Source organism: Leopardus geoffroyi, chromosome D4 (genome assembly GCF_018350155.1).
Source record: "Leopardus geoffroyi isolate Oge1 chromosome D4, O.geoffroyi_Oge1_pat1.0, whole genome shotgun sequence".
NCBI classification, from domain to species: domain Eukaryota; kingdom Metazoa; phylum Chordata; class Mammalia; order Carnivora; family Felidae; genus Leopardus; species Leopardus geoffroyi.
Window position 1 is genome coordinate 43,430,087 of NC_059342.1, and position 24,514 is coordinate 43,454,600.

At 40.5% G+C, this 24,514-nt stretch overlaps 1 protein-coding gene across 9 annotated transcripts in view; it reads left to right on the top strand.

Moving 5' to 3' along the window:
* Positions 1-24,514, top strand: part of ADAMTSL1 (ADAMTS like 1) — an 884,660-nt gene that overhangs the window by 494,689 nt on the left and 365,457 nt on the right. For 2 of the 9 annotated variants that reach the window (XM_045467753.1, XM_045467754.1), the window contains exon 1: positions 10,159-10,362. The exons of 6 other annotated variants lie outside the window; for them this stretch is intronic. In XM_045467753.1, coding sequence (XP_045323709.1) covers positions 10,300-10,362 — 63 coding nt within the window. In that variant the 5' untranslated portion in view covers positions 10,159-10,299. Of the gene's footprint in view, positions 1-10,141; positions 10,363-24,514 lie in introns of those variants that run through there. One more of the 9 variants, XM_045467752.1, reaches the window with a different exon arrangement.

The following is a 24,514-nucleotide window of genomic DNA, read 5'->3' on the forward strand; positions in this document are numbered from 1 at the left end:
TATCTAAAAAATGAAACATTCTCACCTGTCAAAGACATGCTTTTTGTATTTGACCATTATATTCCAAGAATTTGCCAGGGGGATTCTTATATAATTGGATTACATAAGCAAAACTGTCCTAGGTAATTTTAGAAGATCTCGGGAGTGGTACACATACACATTTCTATAATGGCCATTAGTCAAAGCCAGAGGCATGATGTTTATTCATAGATCCTAAGCTGACAGAAGACTATATAACTTGCCTATATATTTAATGGTTTTGTATAGTCCTGCCACCAAGATACTATGTTAAAACACACATGTTGTATTAAATGCATTTCTTCCTCTCATGAAAGTCTGGAGGTAGCCAGTCTAGGAACACTATGATGCTTCAGAGTGTCAGGCAGCCAGGGCCCTCTTTCTGGTGCATAGTATCCCCTCCAGATCACCTCATGGTCCATGTTCCAGTCTTCCCATTATCATTCCAGCCACACAGAGGAGGAAATGGTGAAGCAGGGGATGCCCCTCTCTTTAAGGACCTCACTTGGAACTACGTCCACAACCCCTACTTACATTTCCTTAATTAGAATTTTGTCACACGGCCACATATAGCTGCAAGAGAGGCTAGGAAATATGTCTCTTCTCGCTGGGCATGTATGTTTATTAGCAAGGCAGAAAAAGATATTGGGAGACAGCTAATATTTCTGCCACAGGTATGCTATTTAGTGTTTTGTCCCTTAAAATGTAGGCATAACTTTAAAAACCAATGTATTGAGAGAAAAAGTAGATGCCTCTGAGTACAGTAAATATTCTACTTACAGGGTCATCTGAGGATGACAGAGCATTTTTATTACAGTCTGAGTGATAGGAAATCAAAGGAGACATGCAGAGTGAGGTTGGAGGTGGGGAGGGCAAAGAGAAGATACGTGACCAAACACCCAAACCAAAAGCTAGGCCTGTAGGACTATTCGGAGAGGAATCTGCCTCTCTCAAACAGATCTTGCCCAAATCCTCACAGTCATATCCCTTGAGTCTTGCTGCCTCTTTATTTTACACAGCCCAGACATGTCCCCATTTATATTCCTCCGAGAGGTAAGATCAAGTGACATGCATCAAACTTATCTTGCTGGCCTTGAAACCTCAAGACTAGGACCTGTGTCCCCTCAAGCTTCTCCAAAGGGCGTTTGTGACTAGGTCCCACCCTACAATCCTAACTAAGGAATGGGGGTTCTCCCCTTTATCCTTAGAATCCTATACTGTCTCGTAACTACAGTTTCTGTTCTGGGAACCAATGTTGGATTTTAACTTCTAGAAAATGCATGGGCAAGAAAGATAAATCTGTAGATTCTTTTACCTATTTCTCCCAGTTGCACCCACTATTTCCCCCTCAGGACACCTGCAGATTGGTAACTTTTTGTTGTTGTTGGCTTGTATTCAATTCTCTATGTCATTACCGTATGTAATGTTTTCTCTTTTTGCCACGCTTACCAAGATCCAAATTCCTTCACGAAAGTCTTTTCAAAAGAAAGAACAGCCCATCACATTTTGAAGTAGGAAAGATAAAACATCCCGTTTTACCTACAAATTCCATGCCCTTTTCAGAAAGTTAAAAAAGAAACTATACTATAAATTATTTTTAATTATAGATTCTTTTTCAGCATTCCATTATTTCATAGTTTTTCGAATTTCTTTGACTATGTTTATAATTGTGATATGAGATAATCTTCCTAACTTAACAGAGAAACCATTCATCCTGCTGGTATGAGCAAATATAACAGCATATAACAGAAATAAAATTGAAGAATACCCAATAATCTATTTTATTTTAGAGGAAGAGGACTCTGATTTTCCATGGTTTAATCGCTATTCTGAAATTCAAATTTGATTTTATATCTAATTTCCATTTTTCCTTAGTTTTCGGAGACTCTGTTTTCTTTTGCCATTCTCCTGCTTGGTTTTTTCCCTCTTTTCTTTTTTCCTGGCACTGTATCTATAGCCATAGCTGAGGTCATCAATTCACATGCTTAATTTGACAAGTATTTATCTAATGCCAATTATATATGAGGCTTTGTGGGGGAGCTATCTGAGCTACATCCCAAAGGTTAACAAGGATTTGAGCAAGACAGAGATGGCAGGGAGGACCTTACAGGCAGGAGGGACTGGAAGCATAAATACACAGGAGTGGAAGGACTTGGAGTATTGGAGTAATATCAGGTATTTCAATTGAGCTGGAGCATGACTTTCTATTATCCTGGGACTACAAACAGATCAGGGAGGTCCTTGAATGCCAAGCAGAGGAATCTGGCTTTTACCTTTTAATCCCTCTCTCTGTATTGTCTATAAATCTGTTAACACCCCTTCACCGTATTGTCTGGCTCTGGTATAATTATTTTATCTGTGAAGAATGATGTCATGGAAATAGTACTGAACTAAGAATCAAGGGCCTAGGATTTATATATTACACTTGGGTTTAATATGTGGATATTACAACCATAATTCAAACCTCAGCAATTAAACTGGTATCTATGTCAAAAAGCCTCTAAGAGACAGTTTATCTGTTTTCAGAATTATTTATTTATCAAGCATTGCACACAGTAGGTGTTCAATAAGTGTTTGTTGAAGCTAATTCAAACCTCTGTGATCCATAACATAGCCCTAGCAATGGAGAAAAAGGGGGGAAGAAGGACCGCCAGTTTGAAAGTAGTGAATAATTCTTTCCTCCTGATGCAGTTCAGTGCTCTGCTATGAGTTTGTTTGTTTATGTTTGTTTGTTTTTTTCAGAGCAGGGGGAGGGAGTCCTAGAATTAGAATCTAGAGGGGCGCCTGGGTGGCGCAGTCTGTTAAGCGTCCGACTTCAGCCAGGTCACGATCTCGCGGTCCGTGAGTTCGAGCCCCACGTCAGGCTCTGGGTTGGTGGCTCAGAGCCTGGAGCCTGTTTCCGATTCTGTGTCTCCCTCTCTCTCTGCCCCTCCCCTGTTCATGCTCTGTCTCTCTCTGTCCCAAAAATAAATAAACGTTGGAAAAAAAAAAGAATCTAGATTATGATAATAATTTTTCCCAGAATTTTATCAGAATTTTCAAATACATAGAAAAGTTGAAAGACATGTACAGGGGATACTCATATACCCACCAACTAGCATGGTAATGTTTCACTGATCTCTTACCTTGTACTGAGCTATACTCTACAAACCCCTTGCCCCACTGCCCACAACTGCTCTGTGGTGCTGACCATTATTCTCATCATATAACAGTTTAAAATAAAAACAAACAAAAAAGCTAGGCTCAGTGACATTCAGAAATTCATTTCCCTAAAGCTCTCCTGGTAGTAAAGGGAATAGCTAGAATCTGAACACTCTGGTTTCAAAATCTGGGTTCTGTCCACTGCACGAAGAGCCTCCAGAATTCCTCTCTGATGCTGGCCAGGGTCACAGATGCTAACTGAATACCTACGTGAGAAGCCCTGAATTAAGCACTGGAGGCAATGAGAAGAAATGTAAGCTGAGGCTCTTAGTACTTTAGGCAACTCAAGATGAATCAAATCAAATTTTAAAATTTATTGAGTTCCTGACACTTTGTAGGGAGAAATCAATGAGGATGTGATCTGAGACTGTGGGACAAAGAAGTAAAAAACATATTTCTTCTTTAAGCAGCCTGAAATAGTGGATCAGGGTGAGTAAAAGCCTTGGCCTTACATGTTCCTCTTTCTCTCTGCTTACTCTGTCCTCCTCACCTGCAAAACTTTTCCCATTTTCTTATCATCTCTTGAAAGTCTCTCTGTTTATCTTAACACAAAAGACAACAGATGTTGGCGAGAATGTGGAGCAAGGGGAATGCTCTTACGCTGTTGGTGGGAATGCCAACTGGTGCAGACACTCTGAAAAACAGTATGAAGTTTCCTCAAAGGGTTAAAAATAGAACTACCCTGGGGCGCCTAGGTGGCTCAGTAGGTTAAGCATCTGACTTCAGCTCAGGTCACGATCTCACAGTTCGTGAGTTCGAGCCCCGCGTCGGGCTCTGGGCTAATGGCTCAGAGCCTGGAGCCTGCTTCCGATTCTGTGTCTCCCTCTCTCTCTGCCCCTCCCCCGTTCATGCTCTGTCTCTCTCTGTCCCAAAAATAAATAAACGTTAAAAAAAATAAACAAATAATAAAAAAATAAAAAAATAGAACTACCCTACAACCCAGCAATTGCATTAGTAGGTATTTACCCAAATGATACAAAAATACTGGTTTGAAGGGGCACCAATGTTTGAAGTGAACCCCAATGTTTATAGCAGCATTATCAACAATAGCCAAATAATGGAAAGAGCCCAAATGTCCATCAGTTGATGAATAGGTAAAGATGTGGTATATATACACAATGGAATATTACTCATCTATCAAAAAGAATGACATCTTGCCATTTGCAACAATGTGGATGGAGCTAGAGTGTATTATGCTAAGCGAAATAAGTCAGTAAGAAAAACACAAGTATCGTATGATTTCACTCATGTGTGGGATTTAAAAAACAAAACAGATGGACATAGGGAAAGGGGGAAAAAGAAAGGGAAGCAAACCATAAGAGACTCTTAACTGTAAAGAAAAAACTGAGGGTTGCTGGAGGGGAGGTGGGTGGGGAATGGGTAAATGGGTAATGGGTGATGGGTATTAAGGAGGGCACTTGTGTTGAGCACTGGGTGTTGTATGCAAGTGATGAATCACTGAATTCTACTTCTGAAACCAGTATCACACTATACTCAATCAACTAGAATTTAAATAAAATTTTCTTAAAAAGAAGAAAAATACCAACAAAAGCAAAAAAGTCTCTTTATATCTCAAGGTGTTTTTCAATTTCTGTTTCTTCCATTTCAGTCCCCCTTACTGAGTCCTCAAACTAGCAATGATCTCTCCCATCTCTGAACTATAGCCCTCTGCTCTACAAAGAGGCAGGGTAGATTAATGGTTAAGAACACAGATTCCCCCTGAGATCCTGACCCTTCCCCTCTGTGGGTATGTATTCTTGGAAAATTAATGAATTCTCCATGCCTCAGTTTTCTCCTCTGGTAAAGGGGATATTATCAGTCAAGGATTCTGTTTCAGAGACTAGAATTTCCTCTTGCTAATTAAAGCAGGAAGTGTTACATTATAAAGGAATTCATTAACTCACAAAAAGTTGGAATTGCCAACAAAAAAAGACTAGTTTGAGATTTCTGAAGATTCCCATGCTACTCTATTCCATACACCAGCTGGATGGAAATGTAAGGGCTGTATGTAAAAAGTCTTCCCACCTTCTCTGATCCAGCTGATAAACTGCATTCCCCAAGATTGCCTCTTATCACCCACAAAGGTAATGACTGGTTGTCATGGTTGCACACAAACTGCCTTACTCTTTAGCCATTTTGACAAGCAGAGAGAACAAAGTGTGGTCTCTGCCTCACTTCTTTTAAATCTTGTGGGACTGCTCCTGAGTAGCCAAATCTAAATTACCTCTGGTACCCTAGCTGCAAGGGAGTCTGGGAAATGTAGTTGCTAGGTTTCTGGCTTCTGCATTTCAGGAAGGCACTAGCTGGGACCAATATTGAGTACGAATCGACCATAAGTCATATCCATTTGAGAACAATAAATGTACCTCTCCCATAGTGTTATTGTGAGGATTATATGAAATAATAAAGTAGTTAGTACCTGGCACATGGGAGAACCTCAATAAATGCAACTATTTTCATGAGTTAGCATCTCAAAGGGTTGCCAGGTGAAAGACCTCAGATAGAGCCCCAAATTGCTACCTGATAATAAGTAATATGGATGAATGTGTTTAACGGAGAAGAGCACCAGTGTTGCTACCTATAAAGTGAGGATAATAATCACTCTCTACCTTACAGAGTTTCTGCTCACATCACATAAGGTCATGTGTGAAAGATGATTTGAAAACGGTAACAAAAGTTCCAGTTGCTTTGGTGTTGAAAGGATGTTAGGTGAAATGGAGAGCTACAAACTCCTGGTCAGATTGCAGCTGTGCCCCTGAGAGTAGCAGTCAGCTTCCTATAGTTTCATCTTCTTCATCCCCACGCTATGTTTTCCTCTTTTTAATTTTCAGAATTAGCTAGGGAAACTAAACCACTTTCATACATGCCTGTGAGGCTAGAAAGTCTCAGACGCTGCTATTACCACCTCCTGCAAGAGGGGAGATGGGGTTCTACCGAGCTCACCAAGGTCCCCCACCCCTGAGTTCTTTCCAGAAGACCCTTTGCCCTCTCCACTCCACGAACTGCAACTGGAGGGCCAAGTGAGGAGGCCCAACCTCAGGAAGAGACAGGTGGCTCTGGCGCGGACACTGTAATGCATTCTCCCCAGGGAGAGAAATTCGGAGAGTTTAGCTCACTCTTTCCTGCCATAAAGCACACTGAATGTTAACAGCTTGCTCCTGTCCAAGCTGGTGTTTTTTAAATTAAGTATTGTTAAATCCATACCATTTGGAATGATGCTTCAGACAGCCCTGACACTCTCTCTCTCTTGCTTCTGCTTTCATTTCACCTAATATATTGTACAGGGAGCCAGCCACCAGTATTATGGCAGCTGTGGCCCCTGCTGCTGCTCAGACACTGGTGAGACGGCTTTAATGTAGATACCTGAAGAGGGAAAAGGAGCTCGGCCAACGCCCTGCTCCCATGCCATAAGGGGCCTTCCCCAGGCCGCCATTAGTAAGCATCTAGATTACCTAGGGTTTTATGTTATTTTTCCTTGGTACTGGAAAAAGTTTTAGAAGTGATAAAGGTGGGAGATAGAGACACCGTAGATTTCGATGAGATACTTTCCATTGTCAGGTAACATATATCTATAGGAAAACCTGGGTAGCCTGCCCTCTACTCCTTTACCTTCATTATAAACATTACCCTCCAGCCAGTATGACACCACTGCCAGCATCTGAAAGTGTCTATGTGGGTGTGTAGGTGTGTGTAGACACACACACATATATAGACATACATGTGTGTATACATAGGTGCACATACATATGCAGATATGTATAGATGAGAGAAGAGTGATTTCGGGTCAGAAAATCCTAGTCAAAGGCCAGTTCTAGCCAGTGGGTCCTGGGGCAAGTCATTTAATTCCTCTGAGCCTGATTTTCCACATATATAAAATGGAGTGAGTACTTAACCAACGTCGAGGAGTAGTCATAAAAATGCGATTGCGAGTGTAAAACCATTTGCAGCCTTTAAGGATAATGACATAAAATCTGGTAATTATCAAAATTGCCTCATCCCCAAAACTTACTCTAGTCACCCTCACGCAACTTGATTTTGTTCTCCTTTTTCTAACATTACAGTAAGCTTGGAGCTTGCCGTGCACTGTGTAATGTTTGACAACACAATCGCTTTTCCTAGTTTCTCTGGGCATCCCCAACAGGAAAGGAAATGCTATGAGCACGGGGACCAGAAGCGTGAGATATTGTGGTGCTTGTCCTCCAGACATTCAATGGGTAATTGAGGGTTTGACTTAAGAATATTGTGACATCCAGCAACTTTATTGAGGCGAAGGGGACCATCATGTTATATGTCAACGTGCCCATCAGAACTTCAAGGCAGAAATTGCTGACTTAAAATATCTAGATAATATTTATTTCCAAAGTAGGAAGGAATCTAGAAAAGCATACTAGTAGCTCTTCTTCTGCAAATTGTATCATATCATGACCACTGTTGCTTCTCTTCCTTTTCCTACCACCTGTTCATGCCTTTGGATCTGCCTATTAAGTGATGGTTATGCGTGAAGAGGGAAGGAAGAAGTGGTGTTCAATAAAATATTCCATTTTGTAGAACCAGTTGGAACTCTTTAGCTAATTAATAGAATAAAAATCCCTGCCTCAGAAAGCTCCAACTTGTAAGAGAGAGATAACTTTTTTTTTTTTTTTTTTAACGTTTATTTATTTTTGAGACAGAGAGAGATAGAGCATGAACGGGGTGGGTCAGGGAGAGAGGGAGACAAAGAATCCGAGACAGGCTCCAGGATCTGAGCTGTCAGCACAGAGCCCGACGCGGGGCTCGAACTCACTGGCCACGAGATAGTGACCTGAGCTGAAGTTGGACACTTAGCCGACTGAGCCACCCAGGCGCCCCGAGAGAGATAGCTTTAGGAATGAAAGTTTATTTCAATCAGTTCATTTCTTTAATATAATGATTTCAGATAACACCAGTCAAGGCTTGTTTTAAAATGTTTATTTTTTTTTTATTTTGAAAAAAAGAGAGCGAGAGAGGCAAGGAAGGATAGAGAGACAGAATCTAAGCAGGCTCCACGCTGTCAGTGCAGAGCCTGATGCGGGGCTCAGACTCACAACCCATGAGATAGTGACCTGAGCCGCAATCAAGAGTCAGATGCTTAACCGACTGAGCCACCCAGATGGCCCATCAGTCAAGCTTTTTTACATCTACTCATGGGTACTCTTCAGCTTGTGAACATTATTAGCTGGTTTTTTTATAGATTTGTAAAACTGATCTCTCTGAAAGGGAACAACATGCTTCAAAACAGGACCTCTTTGCTATGGATTTGTCCTATCCATTTTTCTAAAGGGACAAGGTAGATCCTTATATGCCCTGACTCTCCTAACAGGTTGAAAATGGGCATTTCAAAGCTCTTCTGTCTTTAATTGGCATGCCATATGAAGTAAGTAACTTGATGTTAAACAAGCTAGCTGCGTTTCTTTACCTTGCTGAAAAGCAGTGCTGCAGGTATGTATGTAGACGGACCTGCCTGTACTCACACGCCCATTATGCGTAGAGCAGCTTTTCCATATTTTTGCATTTCATACCTTGTGGGTATTTTTTATTAGCACGAGGAAAGGACTTTAATTCTCATCATCTTCTCCCTCCACCATATACATTTCTGGGCTCTCAAGAAATCTACAAAGGAAAAACTTCCTGGTGACGCACCTATGGAAATGGAAGGCCAAGTTCGCTGTTTCATTCTTTCAAACACTCCATGATTTTCTTAGCAGATAAGGAGAAAGACGTCCTTGTTTGACACTTGACACTTTTCTAAAACTGTAATAAAATCCTCCTCTGGTAGAGTCAAATCTTGATTGCTGGTGGATTAACCAGACTTAGAAGCTTCCTGACCTTCTCTTTGCTGTTGCTGGCCTTGCAGTCATTTCACTGCTCATTAGCACTTCCTCCAGAGCGTCTCCCATCCAAGCCTCTTGCAACAGTAGAAGGCAAGAGGAGGTAAAACTCACTTCAGCCTTTTCTGCTGTGTTATAGCAGCTCTGATAAAGGACATGGATAAGGACGAGGCTGAAACTGCTGGTTAAAAGGTTTGAGGATTAACTGAAGATTTAATTCATCCTTTCTTTCCCTCTCCCTGCCACAGTAGATAGTTGTGAGCTGGCACTGTGTCAAAACCAGGCTGCTCCTCAACCCCAAATTTCAGCCCCTTTCATCCCAGTCTTTGTTAAAGGGCTTTTTTTTTTTTTTTTTTTTTTTTTAAACCAGGGGCTCTAAATTTCTAATTGTGCCATTAGTGTAGTAAACCTTAGACATTTTAAATTGTCACTTTACAAAGAAGCAACTTGCTTTTTCTTTCCCCACCCCCGGCTCAAGTCATTAATGCCTAAAAGTAACTCATGTCACTACTTAGGTTTGGTGAGGAACTTCCAAAAACTTACATAGCCTCTTTCCGAGTCAAGGGAGAAAATAAAGAGGAGCTTCACGGAAGAGGACTAAAGCAGTTGTGCAGAACACGTTTAAAAGGCACGTTAAGTCAGTTTTTGTCTATGGCTCTTTCCCTTTATGGCATATGTTATATATTGACAGGGATTAAGTTTCTCTCCTGGATGCAACAATACAGAGTCACAGGGAGCTACTGTACTTCCCAAAGCCGCAGGCACCAGCACAAGCAAACGGCAAATAGAAAGGTATCTCACAAAGAACCAACCAGGTTAGTTAAAAGTAGAGGGCTTTGCTTCATCTTTTGCAATTCTGCACCTTTTGCATTTCTCTTCCCCTCTGCCGCGCGCGCTCTGCTCTCCTTTCTTTTTCATCCTGTTTCCCCTTTTTTTGCTCGCACTGTTACACTTTCTCTGTCCGCCACCCCCCCCCCCCCCCGGCTTTGTTATTCAGCACGTCTGATTAGCAGGAGCCTGATTGGCTGGCTGCCTGCTCGGAGAGAGATTCCATTCAGCTTACCCCCCACCCATCCACCCACCCACCCACTCTCGGTCAGGAAATGTGAGCAGGGCTGATGGAAGCTGATAGGCAGGGCTGGAGTGTTAGCACCAGTACTGGATGTGACAGCAAGCAGAGGAGCACTTAGCAGCTTATTCAGTGTCCGATTCGGATTCCGGCAAGGATCCAAGCATGGAATGCTGCCGTCGGGCAACTCCTGGCACACCGCTCCTCTTTCTGGCTTTCCTGCTCCTGGTAAATGCCTTTTCATTTCAATACGTTGCTATTGCCACTTAGCCTGGTTGCTGTTGGGGGTAGTGTGTGTGTGTGTGTGTGTGTGTGTGTGTGTGTGTGTGTGTCTTTATCTTCAAACACCAGGTAAAATAATTTACATGATTTTAAGAAAAGGAAAAACTTCTTTCAGAACTTTAACCCCCAACTTCCCAAGCTAAGTAAGGTCCGCAAGACTCTGTGGGATAGTGAGAGATATATAATAATATTGAGACTCAAACTTTGGGATATACTGCCTAGCGTTCTGAGCTGGGGACTGTATAAATGGCGGTGTGTATGCTTGGAATTTGAATAAGGGACGTCCTGAAATCAAACTCACTCACTGTGGTGTTCCTGGAATTTTTGAAGGATGGGCTGTAAGGGGCTTTCCCCCACTGCCTTTTACGAATCCTTCTCTGGCTGTGCACATGTGCTAGGGAACCAGGTAAAAGAGGGAATGAGAGCCCCTTTGCAGCCAGCCCAGATTATAGCTCATAATTACTGTAAGTCCTCTATGGATACAAGTTAATGCTAGTATTTATGAATTGAGGATTATGGTCTTTGATCTCAGATCTGCTTTTAAAGAAGAAGAAAATGCTGACTTTTTGTGTGTGTCTGCTTTCCATAATCACAGTGATAAGATGCTCTGCTCTTGAACATCAGCACACATTGCATTTTTGACTCAAAGTAAATGTTCCGTTGTGACTCATACTTGGTTTATGGGCAGAAAATGAACATTTACTGTCCAAAAAAAATCTACACTCAAAATATTAATAGCAATGCACATTTTTTTAAACCAGAGTGTTCTGGGCAGGCAGCTTCATAAACCTCATCTGAAGGTTTGATTCCAAAATTTGCACACACTGATTCCAAACAAACGTGATTGTAGCTCTCCTTGTCACATTTATAGCATGCCAGCGCTTCCTCAATAAGGCAAGAAGGGAACAAGGTAAAAATGTAACGAATATATAGGTTGCATTGATTCGTTGATGCTAAAGGAATGTTTTGTTCTGATTAGACTCTGACAAATTTCATCTGAGCTATAATTTTGAACAGAGGAAGCAAGCCATTTGGTATAAATTGAAAAACTCCAAAAAGATTCATCAGATAGAGTAATCAGACAGTGTTTAAATATTTTATACATTCCCACCTCTCATTTGCATCATTGTAGCCAAGAAATCATACTGCTGCACTGCAAATGCTATAAATATAGAAATGTATTTTCAGGTTTTCAGACATTTAAAGGCCAACTGAATTTTAAGCATGAATAGACTATAACTTTAAGCTGTTGTGAGGAATATAAAAAGCAGAATGTTTAGGTGTGCTTTATGACTAGTGGAGCAAGCAATTTATGAAAGGTGTCTCATTTTTTCCATATGGGACGTGTTACTTATATACACACCATTAGTTTGCCTCATCTTTCCTTCTTTGTGATTTTCAACAAGCGTGTGTTATTTCCCTAATTTAATTAAATCACAAGTTCAGTTACCAGTCCACATTACTTTTTTGCTATCTTCATATGAAAATATGATTTTGTTATATTTTGGAAAAACTGTCTTATTCAGGAGTAGACTGCTTAGCTACCCATTTGGCAAATTGCATTATTCCCCCTTTGACATCTTGAATATTCATATATGTACTTGAGCATATAATTAGACTGATGTGGAAAAAAGAAGTGTTTCTTTATATCAGATTTCAAACATAAAACATATTTTGTTTAAATTACAGTAATTGTATTGTGAGGATAAAATGAAATCAAACTCAGGTTTGTTTCAGGTCTGTATTTAAATGAATTGGGATTCTGAGAGTCACAAGAAAGAACTGACTTGTGAACAACAAGATACATCCCTGGGCAGAGTAATAACAGTATTATTAATACCTGCCACGTATTGTGTGCCTGAATGTGCCAAATATTAGGCCAGTTGTTTGAAACGTGTTACAAGGAATCTGCACAATCAGCTTGCAAATAGGCATTTTTAAATTTTTTTCAATGTTTATTTATTTTTGAGACAGAGGCAGAGCATGAACGGGGGAGGGTCAGAGAGAGGGAGACACAGAATCCGAAGTGGGCTACAGGCTCTGAGCTGTCAGCACAGAGCCCGACGTGGGGCTCGAACTCACGGACTGTGAGATCATGTCCTGAGCTGAAGTAGGATGCTCAACCTACTGAGCCACCCAGGTGCCCCGCAAATAGGCATTTTTAAACCTATTTTACAGATAGGGAAACAAGCTTATATTTGAATACGAAAGTCAAATAATGGAGAGAAAATCACTTGTTTGCTTTATACTATGGTTGGAAAATGTTTAGCAATGATGGAAGCAATGGTGTAAGTTGGTCTGTAGTCGTTGTTGGATATTTAGGGGTTTTGTCTCATCTTGACCATTGAAGTTATGTACAGGATTGTGGGCACTTGTTACACTTGCTTGTTAACTGCCCCCAACAGCTTTGTGACCAAAATTACATTACTGACCTATGAGCCCATGAGCCTCATCAGCAGTTGGCTTAGAACTAGAAGTGTGACAGTTTCAGCTCAGCCTTCAGTCTGAATGGAGAAATGGAACAAAGTAGCTTGTTTTCCCCATAATTATTTTATACATTATAAGAGTCTATCTACTCTTAGAATTAATTTAGGTGATTTTTGAAGATCCCTTTAACTTGATCCGAAAATATCCCATTTGTTTAGTGGTGAGTCAGATTTCTACTTCAAAACAGTGTTCGTTGTCACTGACAGCTGAATCCCCTGTATTGATTCTTGAGGATGTGAGAATATCAAATATTGACCCTCAGTTTTGTCAAAATCCTTTACCCTTGGAGGACGCTTTCTGGGAAAATGAGGTCCCTGTGTCTCTGTATCATATGTTCATGCAAAGCTCATACATCATGGATATCTATTTTACTCTGGGCACAATAGGACAGTACTTCTGATTAAGAGATTTCATCCTGATATTCAGGTCATATTTAGTCACATCACCCAGCTTCCCCAGTCTTCCCACTCTGTTCCCCTTTTTCATTCCCCCTCCTTTGTCCCAACTGTGTAGCTCCAAAGGAATGTGGCAAAAACCATGACCGGCCATTGACATATGTGTCCATCCAAACTTGAAGTCAAATCACTTCTTGTCAGAAAGGCATTTAATCAAATTTGCATTTGCTTTTTGTTTCTTTTGAGTGGTTTTAAGCTCTTTCGCCTGCTATTGTGGGAGTTGTGAGAGTAACACTCAGAATTATAATAAAGTACATGTGTTTTTCTGTTGAATTTCTTTTTCTTCTCTGCACTAATTTATACATGGAAACTAGTCAAACACAATAGCCCATTCCCTTCAGTCGCTCTGGCACTGTCCTCCACTATTATCTAAGTGGATCTATCTTGGATGGCGAGAAGCACCATTAGCTTGTGGAATGAATGTTAAATCCCTTATTTGCAGCAGATTGTGGGCTGCTCCAATAAGTGGTGAGTGTGTGAGTGTGTGTATGTGTGTGTGTGTGTGTGCACGCACGTGTGCATGCATGCGTGTGTGCACATACACAAGTACCTTTCTATCACTGTTCCCTCTATATCTATTTCTTATTTTCATGCCTACATTCTCTTTAAATCAAGCCTCAGGACTTTTCACCTAAATCTACAGAACATAATGAGGCATTTATTTATATGCTATTTTCTAACTGTTTTTGTGAAGTTTCTTGTCTGGACATGGTCAGCTACAATTTTGTTTCCTCAGACTCCTGTTTTAGTGTTTAGGTCTGTTCAGGACCACTTTCTGCCCCCACTTTTCCTTGAAAGACCACATGGATATTAAAGACTTGAGAAAAAGAGAGAAAATGGATAAGTGAACATATTTGTTTGTGCCTTTATATGAGTGTTAATACATATTGATTCTGCTTTATCAGTGTGTACGAATAAGGTGGAAAGCCATCCCCTAGCACACCATGGGGTAGGCTAGTACCTACCTCAGATGCTGCACGAAGCTCAAATAATAACAAAGTTAAGGTCAGGGTTTGTGTAATTTTAATCAGTAAAGTGTGGTTAACCACTGTACCTGTTACTCATTAAAAAAAAAACTAGTTGATGTTGTTGCGTTTTGCACAGGAATTGTTTGGATAAGACACGTCTGGTAATTTGGTCCTGCTCCTTCTTATGGTTTAATCAAAATACAATTTTAAACTCTTCCAGAAAAAAATATAGTGTCCTCTTAATGTCTGCATTTCCTGTAGCACCTGGTAGAATGCCTTTTATATACAGGCATCATAGCTGTTTGTGAACTAATTTAAGGGAGGAAAGGACTTACAGAGGCTATCACCTGGTTTGCTAATTCTCCACATTCTTGGTGTTTCCTAACTTCATGTACAGAGTCCAGTTTCTCTGGTCAAGTGACAGCTCTGCTTTTAATTTGTCTGTTTCAGGTTCCAGGCCTTAATCATTGAAGTTTCTCACATAGAATTGTTTGTTTCATTCTACGCTTCCCTCATTCTGCATATTCTACTGTTTCTTGTGGTCTCATGAGTACAGTGACCCAGAAGTGACCTCTCGTAGCATGAGGGCCCTCGTCTTTTCTTGAGTGAGAGCATTCCTTGAATCATCATGAATAACCTACTAGTTAAGTGTGTTGAGATAATCACAGGAAAATGTGTCTAAATCAAGTTTTACAGGCTTGCTGCTTTTACTAATTTTCTTCTTCTAGAGAGCTGGCTTCCAACTTTGTGTTTTCACCAGAATAAGACAAGTTCGTGTCATTTTCTGTCTACATCATAAAAACTATACCATGTGGTTGAATTTTGGCTTGATTGGCAGTACTGGCTCATGAGCGGCTTAGGACTGGCATACCAGAGGTGATGTAAGCCCTAAAGGATCCTAATTGAAATAGGCCAGCACAGCTGTGTGGGGAGCCTGCCTGCTAACTGGGGTAAGCTGTTGCTATCAACCCCTTCTTTCCATGAGCTCAAAAGTAAATGACTAAATCTCCCCAATTCCCGAACGTCAAGATTAAAACCTACATTGAATAAAGCTTAACTGTTCCGGCTTCTCCTCCTGGGGATTTTGCCAATGAGAGCACCCAGCATGGAGAGCAGTTAGGAGTTTTCTGGCCACGTCAAGATGTCCCAATGGTAGTAGTCTGGCTCCACCAGTGACCTCTGGCTTGTTATTTGTGGATTTCCAGAGGCTTGGTGTTTATAAAGAAGTCTGGATATTTCCCTGTATTTTTTAATGGTCTCTGTTTCAGTCATAGATATATATCGTATCTCATTAACTACTGAAACTCTCTGCAGAAGAAATACCATAATTTCTGTTGGGCTACCCATACCACAAATTCTACCAATGTAGAATTAGCTTTTAGTAATTGTTTGTCAGAGACATGTGTAAGTAACTGTAATCTCTACAGTACTTTAAGATGTCCTTTCTTCTAGTTCTTGGGCTTCTTTGCATTGATGTCTGTCACTGTACTTCTCATACTGTGCTTACATTTCTGTCCACTCCGTGACATTGTGGGTGACAGCAGGAGTGACTTGTCCCTCCTACCTCTGTCAGATGCCTGGGAATTAGATCTCAGTGAATGTTGTTGAATGAATGAGTAAATGGATGGATAAGAATGACTTGGTAAAAAAAAAGTTGGAAAGATGGTAAGGCACAAATAGGACAGGAAAATGTGAACATCCGTTTCACCTTTGAAGCATTTCACTCATTCTGGTTTTAGTAAGACCAAGTGAGCAAGCTAACAAATTTTAAAGGGAAGATAAATATCTTGTTTTTCTCTCTCTTTCTTAAACATATATGTCTATACAATGAATAACAATTGAAGAACAATCCCTTTTGCTGTTGATAATTAGAATGAATTTTGCATGTTTCATATCTTGCTTAACCCACTTGGTTCTCAAGTATTTTCCTTTTATGAAATTTGCTCTCAGGAGGAAAATGATACTTATATTTGCTGCAGTCTTATAAAAATGGAGGGTAGCTATAAACTCTCATTTTAGCAGAGATGATGCTATGGGTTCACCATAACTCGCTTCTTTTTCTGGCAGGACGTAAAGATAAACTGTATTTCCCAGCCTTTTCTGTGATTGGATGGTCACAATCACTCACTGATTGTGAGTCAATGGAACAGAGTTAGAAGTTATAGATGGCACTTCTAGCCCTCACATCTGCCACGTAATCATGCAAACACTCAGCACTCTCTCTTTACCTGCCTCCTGGACACAGAGCCTCCAGCAGGGAACTTCAAGACCTTAGGGAATGACAAAGGCACTAAGCGCAAGGCCTGGGTCCCTGAATGACTTCGTGGGGCAGAACCCCACGCCACCACTCTCACAGAATTCCTTTTCTGAAATCCATTCACCCACTACCAAGAAATAAACCTTTTTTTTTTAATGTTTTATCTGTTTTTGAGACAGCACAAGCAGGGGAAGGGCAGAGAGAGTGGGACAGAGGATCTGAAATGGGCTCTGCACTGATAGCAGTGATCCCGACATGGGGCCCAAACTCACAAACTGCAAGATCATGACCTGAGCCGAAGTCGGGCGCTCAACCGACTGAGCCACCCAGGTGCCCCCAACCTTTTTTTTGTGTTAAAACACTGAGATTGGAGGAAAGGTGTTATTTATTATACTGAACACCTTTTTAAAATGAACTGTGCTTCAAATTTAGATGCCATGCATGCTAGCACTCACTTATAAGTCAGTGTTAATTCTACTTTCCATTTATTATATGGAAAATTTGAAACAAGAAGATTGCATGTCATCCTAATGATGGTTTAATCTTTGTGATGTGCAACTTACTGCGGGCCCCCAAGTACTTAACATGCTCTACATTTGTAACAACCTGCACACCACAAAGACTGAAGGAAAAGTAGGAAAATGGGTCCATGTTCATTTTTCAAACAGAATCCAGGAATGAACGGCACAGTAAGTGAGAAAAGGAACCAAGAGAGGCAGGGCTGTGGTAAACAGTTGGAATCTCCTAGAGTAGAGCAGACCAGCCAACCCAGCCAAGGACATAGAACCATGCAGACCCAAAGGAAAGGCAAAGAAAACAGAAAGAGATATGGAGAAGCAGAAACTAAGGCACAACACCAATGCTGCTCTCAGGACAGAATGTCGGTAGACAAAGGAGTAAACAAGTGACAGAAAGGGGAACAGACTCATAAATGCAAAAATCCCAAATGTTTCGCACAGCAGCATCCAAAGTGAAACACGCCTCTTGAGCATACCTAGTCTCAACCATCTTTGATATGTGTTTCTTGTACATGTCTCAGATGTCATGGAACAACACTGGTTTTAGAGTGTAACCATCTGGTCTGTAGCACGGATTCTACTTCTGTGATCTCGGTCTAGTCACAGAACTTACTTCAGCGCTGTCTCCTCATCTATGTGCTATTATTGCCCATCCCACCTAACTCTCCAGAATGTCATTAGAGGCAAATATGGCATCAGACGTTGAGCTGTTTTGTAAATTCCACAGTACCATGAAACATCAAGTGATTATACTTTCATTGATAGCATTTGTCTGTCACCAACTGTGTGGCCAACACAGAGCCAGGCTCTGTGGAAGATAAAGACACTGTCCTTACAATGAGTTTGGTAGTTCATTGGACATTTTGTTGTAGAGTTATTTTTAAAAGTTTTCAAAACACTCTCCTGTAGGGAATAGTTCTGTGATGGGTATCACTGTTTTCAATTGCCGGCCCCCCCCAAGCTGGCTCATCTTAAAAGGGACTCTTCTGTACCTGCATAGACACTATCTGTTTAATCCTATCCATGTATAAATGTAAATTATGGCTTCCCACAGATTATTCATATGTATTATCTTTCTGGATATTATCAGTATTTGACTTCAAACATTGAAACTTGTTTCCAATTTCCATAGTTGAGAATATCAATTTGTGTAACAGAACACACTAGAACAATTTTTTAGTTAAGATAAATTCTTTAGGAAAAAAAAACTGTCCTCAAAACAAATTCTTATCATTGTGAGAATTACCATTAATTAGGGGTTACCAGTGTCTAGGGCATTTTCATCTGCCCCACAATTGGGGTATCATGCTGGTAGACTGAAGTCTGATGTAGTTTCTACTACATTGTGCTTACTTTATAATAACCAAAAGATCATCCATGGAAAACACAAGCATATTCCATTTGGAATCATATTTCTAAAGTGCTATTGCTTTAGTAGGTTGCATCTCCCTCCTTCACTAGACTTTTCTCTACAATTCCACTAAAATAAATTAATTACAATAAAACCAAAAAGGCCTTGTGCGTGGAAAGGGGGATAGTTGAAATAAAGGGACTAACAGAAAAATCACATGTGTGAGCATACACCATTTATAATATAGGAGATTTATTCCACTTCTGAGGCAAGAAATTGCAAGACTCTAATAGTTTCACCACCTGTGAATTATTTGGGTGCACCTCATAAGCGGGTTCTTTCTTCTATTTGTTTAAAGAAATAAGTGGTATGTTCGCCAATTCTACACTACATTAATTTTCACAGAGTTTCCATTTTCATCTTCATTGCTTTTTCAGATTTTTTTCCAAAGCTTCTGCCATTCTCCAACTAAAGCTTTGGGTATTTTCCCCTTCGATTTTTGTCCGGGGACTTTCTCTAAGTCAGTTCAGTCTGTTGGCATAAATGTTGGGACAAAGGAGGGAAGGAGTGTGATAACCTAAGACATCCTGACATAAATTCCAAGAGCACTAAAGAAATGAGACAGGAAATTATGAGCAACCTATAATAAATTCAAACTGTCCAATAAAATAAATATACCTCACTGGGTTCCCATCGTAAGGTAGGGTAGGGTGTCCAATTTCTCAGCTTACTTCGCCGGCTGCTCAGGCACCATTTGAAGTCTGCCAGAGTATTGTTCAAGTATTGTACTTCATCAGTAGACCCAGAAATGAAAAAGCACAATGGAAACAATAAGAATTCCTACTGTTCAGGTGCTGAAGTGAGATTTAAGGCAGAGTCTTTTTTTTTTTTTTTAACAGTCTGTTTTTTCATTAAAGTTGCCATAACCATTTGACACTGAGACAGAATATCATTTCCCTGATGTGCCACACACTTTTATTTTTACCTTTGGGCTTGTATCCAGTCTGAGATAACAAACATGCTTTGAAATTACTGTTAAGAGTGAGTTAAACTGATATTTAGATTCCCAGGACATAGATTATTAGCACTTGAGAACTAAAAGAATCTTTAAGATGGCATCTAATGTGACCTTAATCGATTGGGATCTCTTTGAAGGCAGGTTTGGTTTTACTTTGTCTTGGATATATTTGTATCCCCGGCACCAGATAAAGAGTTTGATATCTATAAAATGTTCGGTGTAAGTTTGTTGTTTGAATAAATGAATTAATCACCTGTCCCAACCCTTTCATTTTGCAGATAGTTGAATGTAAAATATAAACGTTTGCAGAGAGATTTGAGACATATTTGCCGGGAAAACCTAGTAGGTGAAATCCAGATCCTGGAATCTGGATCTCTTTCCTTTGAGTCCGTATTTGAGAAGAGTTCGTTCCCTTTCTATTATAGCTTCTGGGACCCTTAAATAAGAGCCAGCCAAGCTGGCCTTGGTTGAGAAGGGTTGAAATGTTGAGATGTCATATGCAGAAGAAACCTAGGAATCAACAAAACTGCTGGAAAATCATCTTGAATAAAAACTTAAGGATCACTGTTGGTTTATAAACATCAGGGTAACCTGGAAAGAAGGGCAGGGAGGGAGGCTTGAAGCCTATAAAACTTGTCTCCCTCCCTAGGTCTGCATCATTTCTCTTGCTTTCCATATCAATGAAACATGTGAAAACTTTGGTGATGTATATGTGAAAATAACTTTATGTGGGACCTTGCACATAGTAAGTGGCCAAGAAATGTTAGTTCCATCCCTTCCCTTGGTGCAAACTAGCATATTCATTGAAAGGCTGCTGAATGACAGCCACTGTGCTAAGTCCTGGGTATACTGTGTTGAACAAAACAGACATGGTTCTAAAGATGGGTCTTTCTACATATAATGTGAGAAAGGATTGAGATGGGGAGCAGGGAGGGCAGGAAATAATTGGCCAGTACTTTCCATTGGTTTTATGTTGCTGTCATGATATTATTTTCTTTAAACTGTGTATTTAACTCTTGCTGATGTAAGGGGGTCTCTGCCTAAAGAAATAGACACATTAATTCATTATTTATTGTGATTCAAGAAAGAATGTGTAGAAAAACTCTAAAACTCTACAGATTTATACTTAAGGTCACCTCTTTGAGTTACGCTTTTTTTATTTTCTGGAATTCTCTTTTTTAGTAATACTGAAACCTAAGCTTAATGAATGTATTACTTTGTCTCTGTGTTTATTGATACATAAACACCTGTCTTCTCCATGTTAGAAGCGTGCTTAAAGTAGGCCCTCATTCAAGTGAATAAAAAGCCAATCAGTGGCATATAGAGCACTAATGATGGTAGATTTTTCCTCAAAAGGGTTAGCTTGCTCTGCAGAAACTGTTTGTATGCAGGAACTTTATAAATCTTTAGGCATCACTCTGGCATGTTCTCAGTTCTCTCCTGGGAGGGATTCTGATTTTCCAGTACCTCTGTCATGTCCCTGTAGACTCCAGGATCTCGGTTTTAAGAAACCCATCCCGTGGTTCGTGTCTGTTTTTGAGTTCTACATAACTGAAAACAATAATTCCCCAGACTTTTGGATTTCTCAAAAGTAAATAAAGATGTGTTTGCACATCTTTGAAGGTAGGTAGGAAGTCTGGAAAGCAAATACAACATTTCTAATTTTTTTTCATTTTCTTTAGTAAGGACATTAAAAAATAAACCTCTATCACCTTAGTTTCATAGGCCAGTAGTGTTAGCTTCAGTGTGAGAAGCACTTTGCACATATCTAGCTATCTAACATTCATACCAATTATGGACTGGTTACAATTATATTCCATTTTCCCCAGTTTCCAGGTGAGGAAACTGAGGCACAGGGGGTCATATAACATTAGTAGTGGCAGAGCACAGATTCAGACTCAGGCACAGTTCATTCTTGCACGAACTCTGCCATTGTTTTCAGCAGTACAAGAAATGAAAGGTTCTTTGAATAAGCCAGAAGTTCTAAGTCCATACTTTCATAAGAAAATCTAAGTAAACACATTTAGCTTTATGGAAAGCTAACTGGTGTCCAGATTTATCCTTTTTTTTTTTTTTCCTGATTTATCTTTTTAATTCTTCTGTATCACTGAAAACTTCACAATGGACTGGGCTGCTCTAGGCCAGACGCTTTCCTTGGGACACAGAGATAAACCAAATACAGTCATACTCGCCCAGAAAACTCACAGATTCTAGACAAAGTTCGAAAAAGATACCACAGAGCCTGAGTGCAGGATATAAGGTGCTGCCATAGCTCCAAGAAGGACATGAGACAAGGAAGCTGACATTTATTGTCTGAAGTTCCCAGGCTCTGTGCAAAGCAGACAGTAACTAGGCTTTGAGGGTCAATGAAGGTGAACATGAAAGAACAGATGTTTAAAGTGAATCTTAAGGGATCGGTAAAAGTCCACCAGGTAGACACAAGAAGGAAGGAGTGCGTGTCAGGCAGAGGGACCTGCATGGGTAGAGGCACAGAGGAAAGAAAAGGAAGGTGAGTTGCAGGATTGGTGCGTAAATGCCAGTGGCTGGAGCATAACCAGCTCATGCGAGGCCTTGTGCGCTGTGGCCGGAACGTTGTCCCAAGTTTGCGGTTTAGAAAGATAGCGGCAGGGGCCACATGGAGTGAAGAGGCCTGGCCTAAAGGCCTGTAGAAGACTGTGGCTTGTCTCCTGGTGGGGGGCCCTAAGGCAGGAGCAGTGGTAGAAAAGAGAGGGATGTACCTAGTTATATGGCTGCATAGCTATTTGCAGGAAAACCTGTGATCTCCCTCGCCTTATATCTTGAGGCCTCAGAGGCTCTTAAAGCCCCAGCTGTGTGCTAGGCTCTTTAGGTCCCATGGCTTCGCAGACAGGCTATAGCCTGGCGCTAAGCAGGTGCTTAAAAAGTTCTGAATGAATGTGGGAAAGAGTGAACCATTTTATTCATGGCATCCCTGTTTTCAAAATTCTGGCCTACACTCAGAGATTTTTTTACCCCCAGATTATGGAAGGCCTTCCAAAGCAACAAATGTAGCAGTATCCCAAAAGGTCAAGAACTTTCCATCACTCTCTCAGGAAAGAATGAAATCTAGGCTCAACCTCTCTGCAGAAATTGCCACACTGTGGTAACTTAACCCTTTATTCACTCTCAGTGAACCTTTCCAAATAGAGCCGATTTCAAAGGGGGAGGGGGAGCTGCTGGCTTTTTGGAAGCTTTATGCCCTCACATAACACAAAGCCCATAAGATGGCATCATTTTTGTACCTTGGGTGGTTATTGTATTCAGAGACTGCAGTATTTCCCTGTGAGTTATTTACCTGCTTCCTCACCAAACAATGCCCCATTCAACTCTTCAGATTCATGTCACAGTTCTGAATCTTTCCACGGAAAGCCAGCAAATCTCTTTGCCCTAATTCTTGCAGCTCTCCACGTTATCAAATATGGGCCCCACATGTGAAGTTCCCTTTGGACGCAGCTGAAACTCTAGTAAACGAGGCAGCATTAAGGATCTAAATTTAAGTTATCTGCCCTGATTAAATATTAATTGTGGTCCTCAGAAAATAATCAAGCCATGTCTGAAGTTCATAAACTCATCATTTTATACTAAAAACATAATATGACTGAAAAAAGTAACCCACAAGTTTTATTAAAGTGTGAGTTAAATGCCACATACATTCTTGGTATTTTTTTTCTTTAGGAGTCTAATTGCAAAGGCATTGGATTTTAAGTCAGGCATTGGGAGTCCTGTGGGACTATAATTTCTTCTTCTTCTAAATATGAAGAGCCTCCCGTGTGCACACAGCTCTTTACTCAGTATTAGTACAAAATTGATTATGGCTTGACCTCACCTCATAAAGTAGATATGCTTTGAAACAGCATTCAGCAGGTATTTGTTGTAAATCGCATGGCCCTTCTGACTTCCATTCTGATTTTGGACATCTACCACTTTTACTTTCCTTCCTCCTCTCAAAACAGACTTCAAGCAACATAAAAATATCGTCAGACTTAGCAAAGGGAGAAAAACGTGATTTTCAGTCTCCTATGCACCACGTACTGTGGTGTTTGTTTGCATATGTTACCTCAGTAAGCCGTACCACAACCCATTTCACAGATAAGAAATCTGAGTGCTAAAACCTAAAGAGTGCTGTGACTTCTGCTTTTAGTGTATGTGTATTCAATTCTTCTAGCAAAAAAAAAAAAATCCTATTAAAATCTGCAGTACAGACTATTTTCCGTGTTGTTGGAACTCTGTTATCTGCACTCTGCCAGCAGGAGCCTCCCCAACGTGCTGAGTGATTTCCACAGTTTCAGAACCAAGTTCATTAGAGTTCATTGCTTGTACCGTATTTCATCGATCCTAAGATACACAATTCTTGTCTGATTTTAGAAACTTAGTAGCCTCTCATAATTGATAGCGGTTAACAGTTTCATGAGTGGCTTTTTTATTCTAAATGGTACATAAAATAATAATGTGACTTCAGTCTATACCATGTTGAATTCGATGGTATACTGTATCAGGGTCTTTCCAAGATTTAACTGGTGGGAGCAAAGCTAGGCTTGAGATTCAGATGCAGAAACATGATTTTGTACCCTTCCCTTCCCTTCCCTCCCATTCACCATCCATTCACCAAAGACAGGTAATTCCTGTCTTTGCTTGCCAATCTGAGGAGGTGAGAGTTTGTATATTGAGCTAGCTTTCCATACCCAGGACAACAACCTCTTGACTAGGTCTTCCTTTCTTCTTAATATACGTAGGCGTCAGCTGTCTTCACTGTAAGCAATGACTTGAGATGGAGTAGTATTTCCTGATGTTTGGTCAGTATCTGAATCAGCTGAGTACTTGCTAAAGTTATGAAGGCCCAGACGCCTCCTCCTTCAGGGAGCCTGGGCTCCAGGTGGTTCTGATACACCCTAGTTTGAGACAATTGGTGTAGTTGTTAACAAGCAGGAACTCTTGAGCTAGACTGCTTGGATTCAAATCCGGGCCCCACCAGTGTGACACTTCTGTTTTTATCTGGTCTCAGTTTCCTTGCCTGCAAAACAGCAAT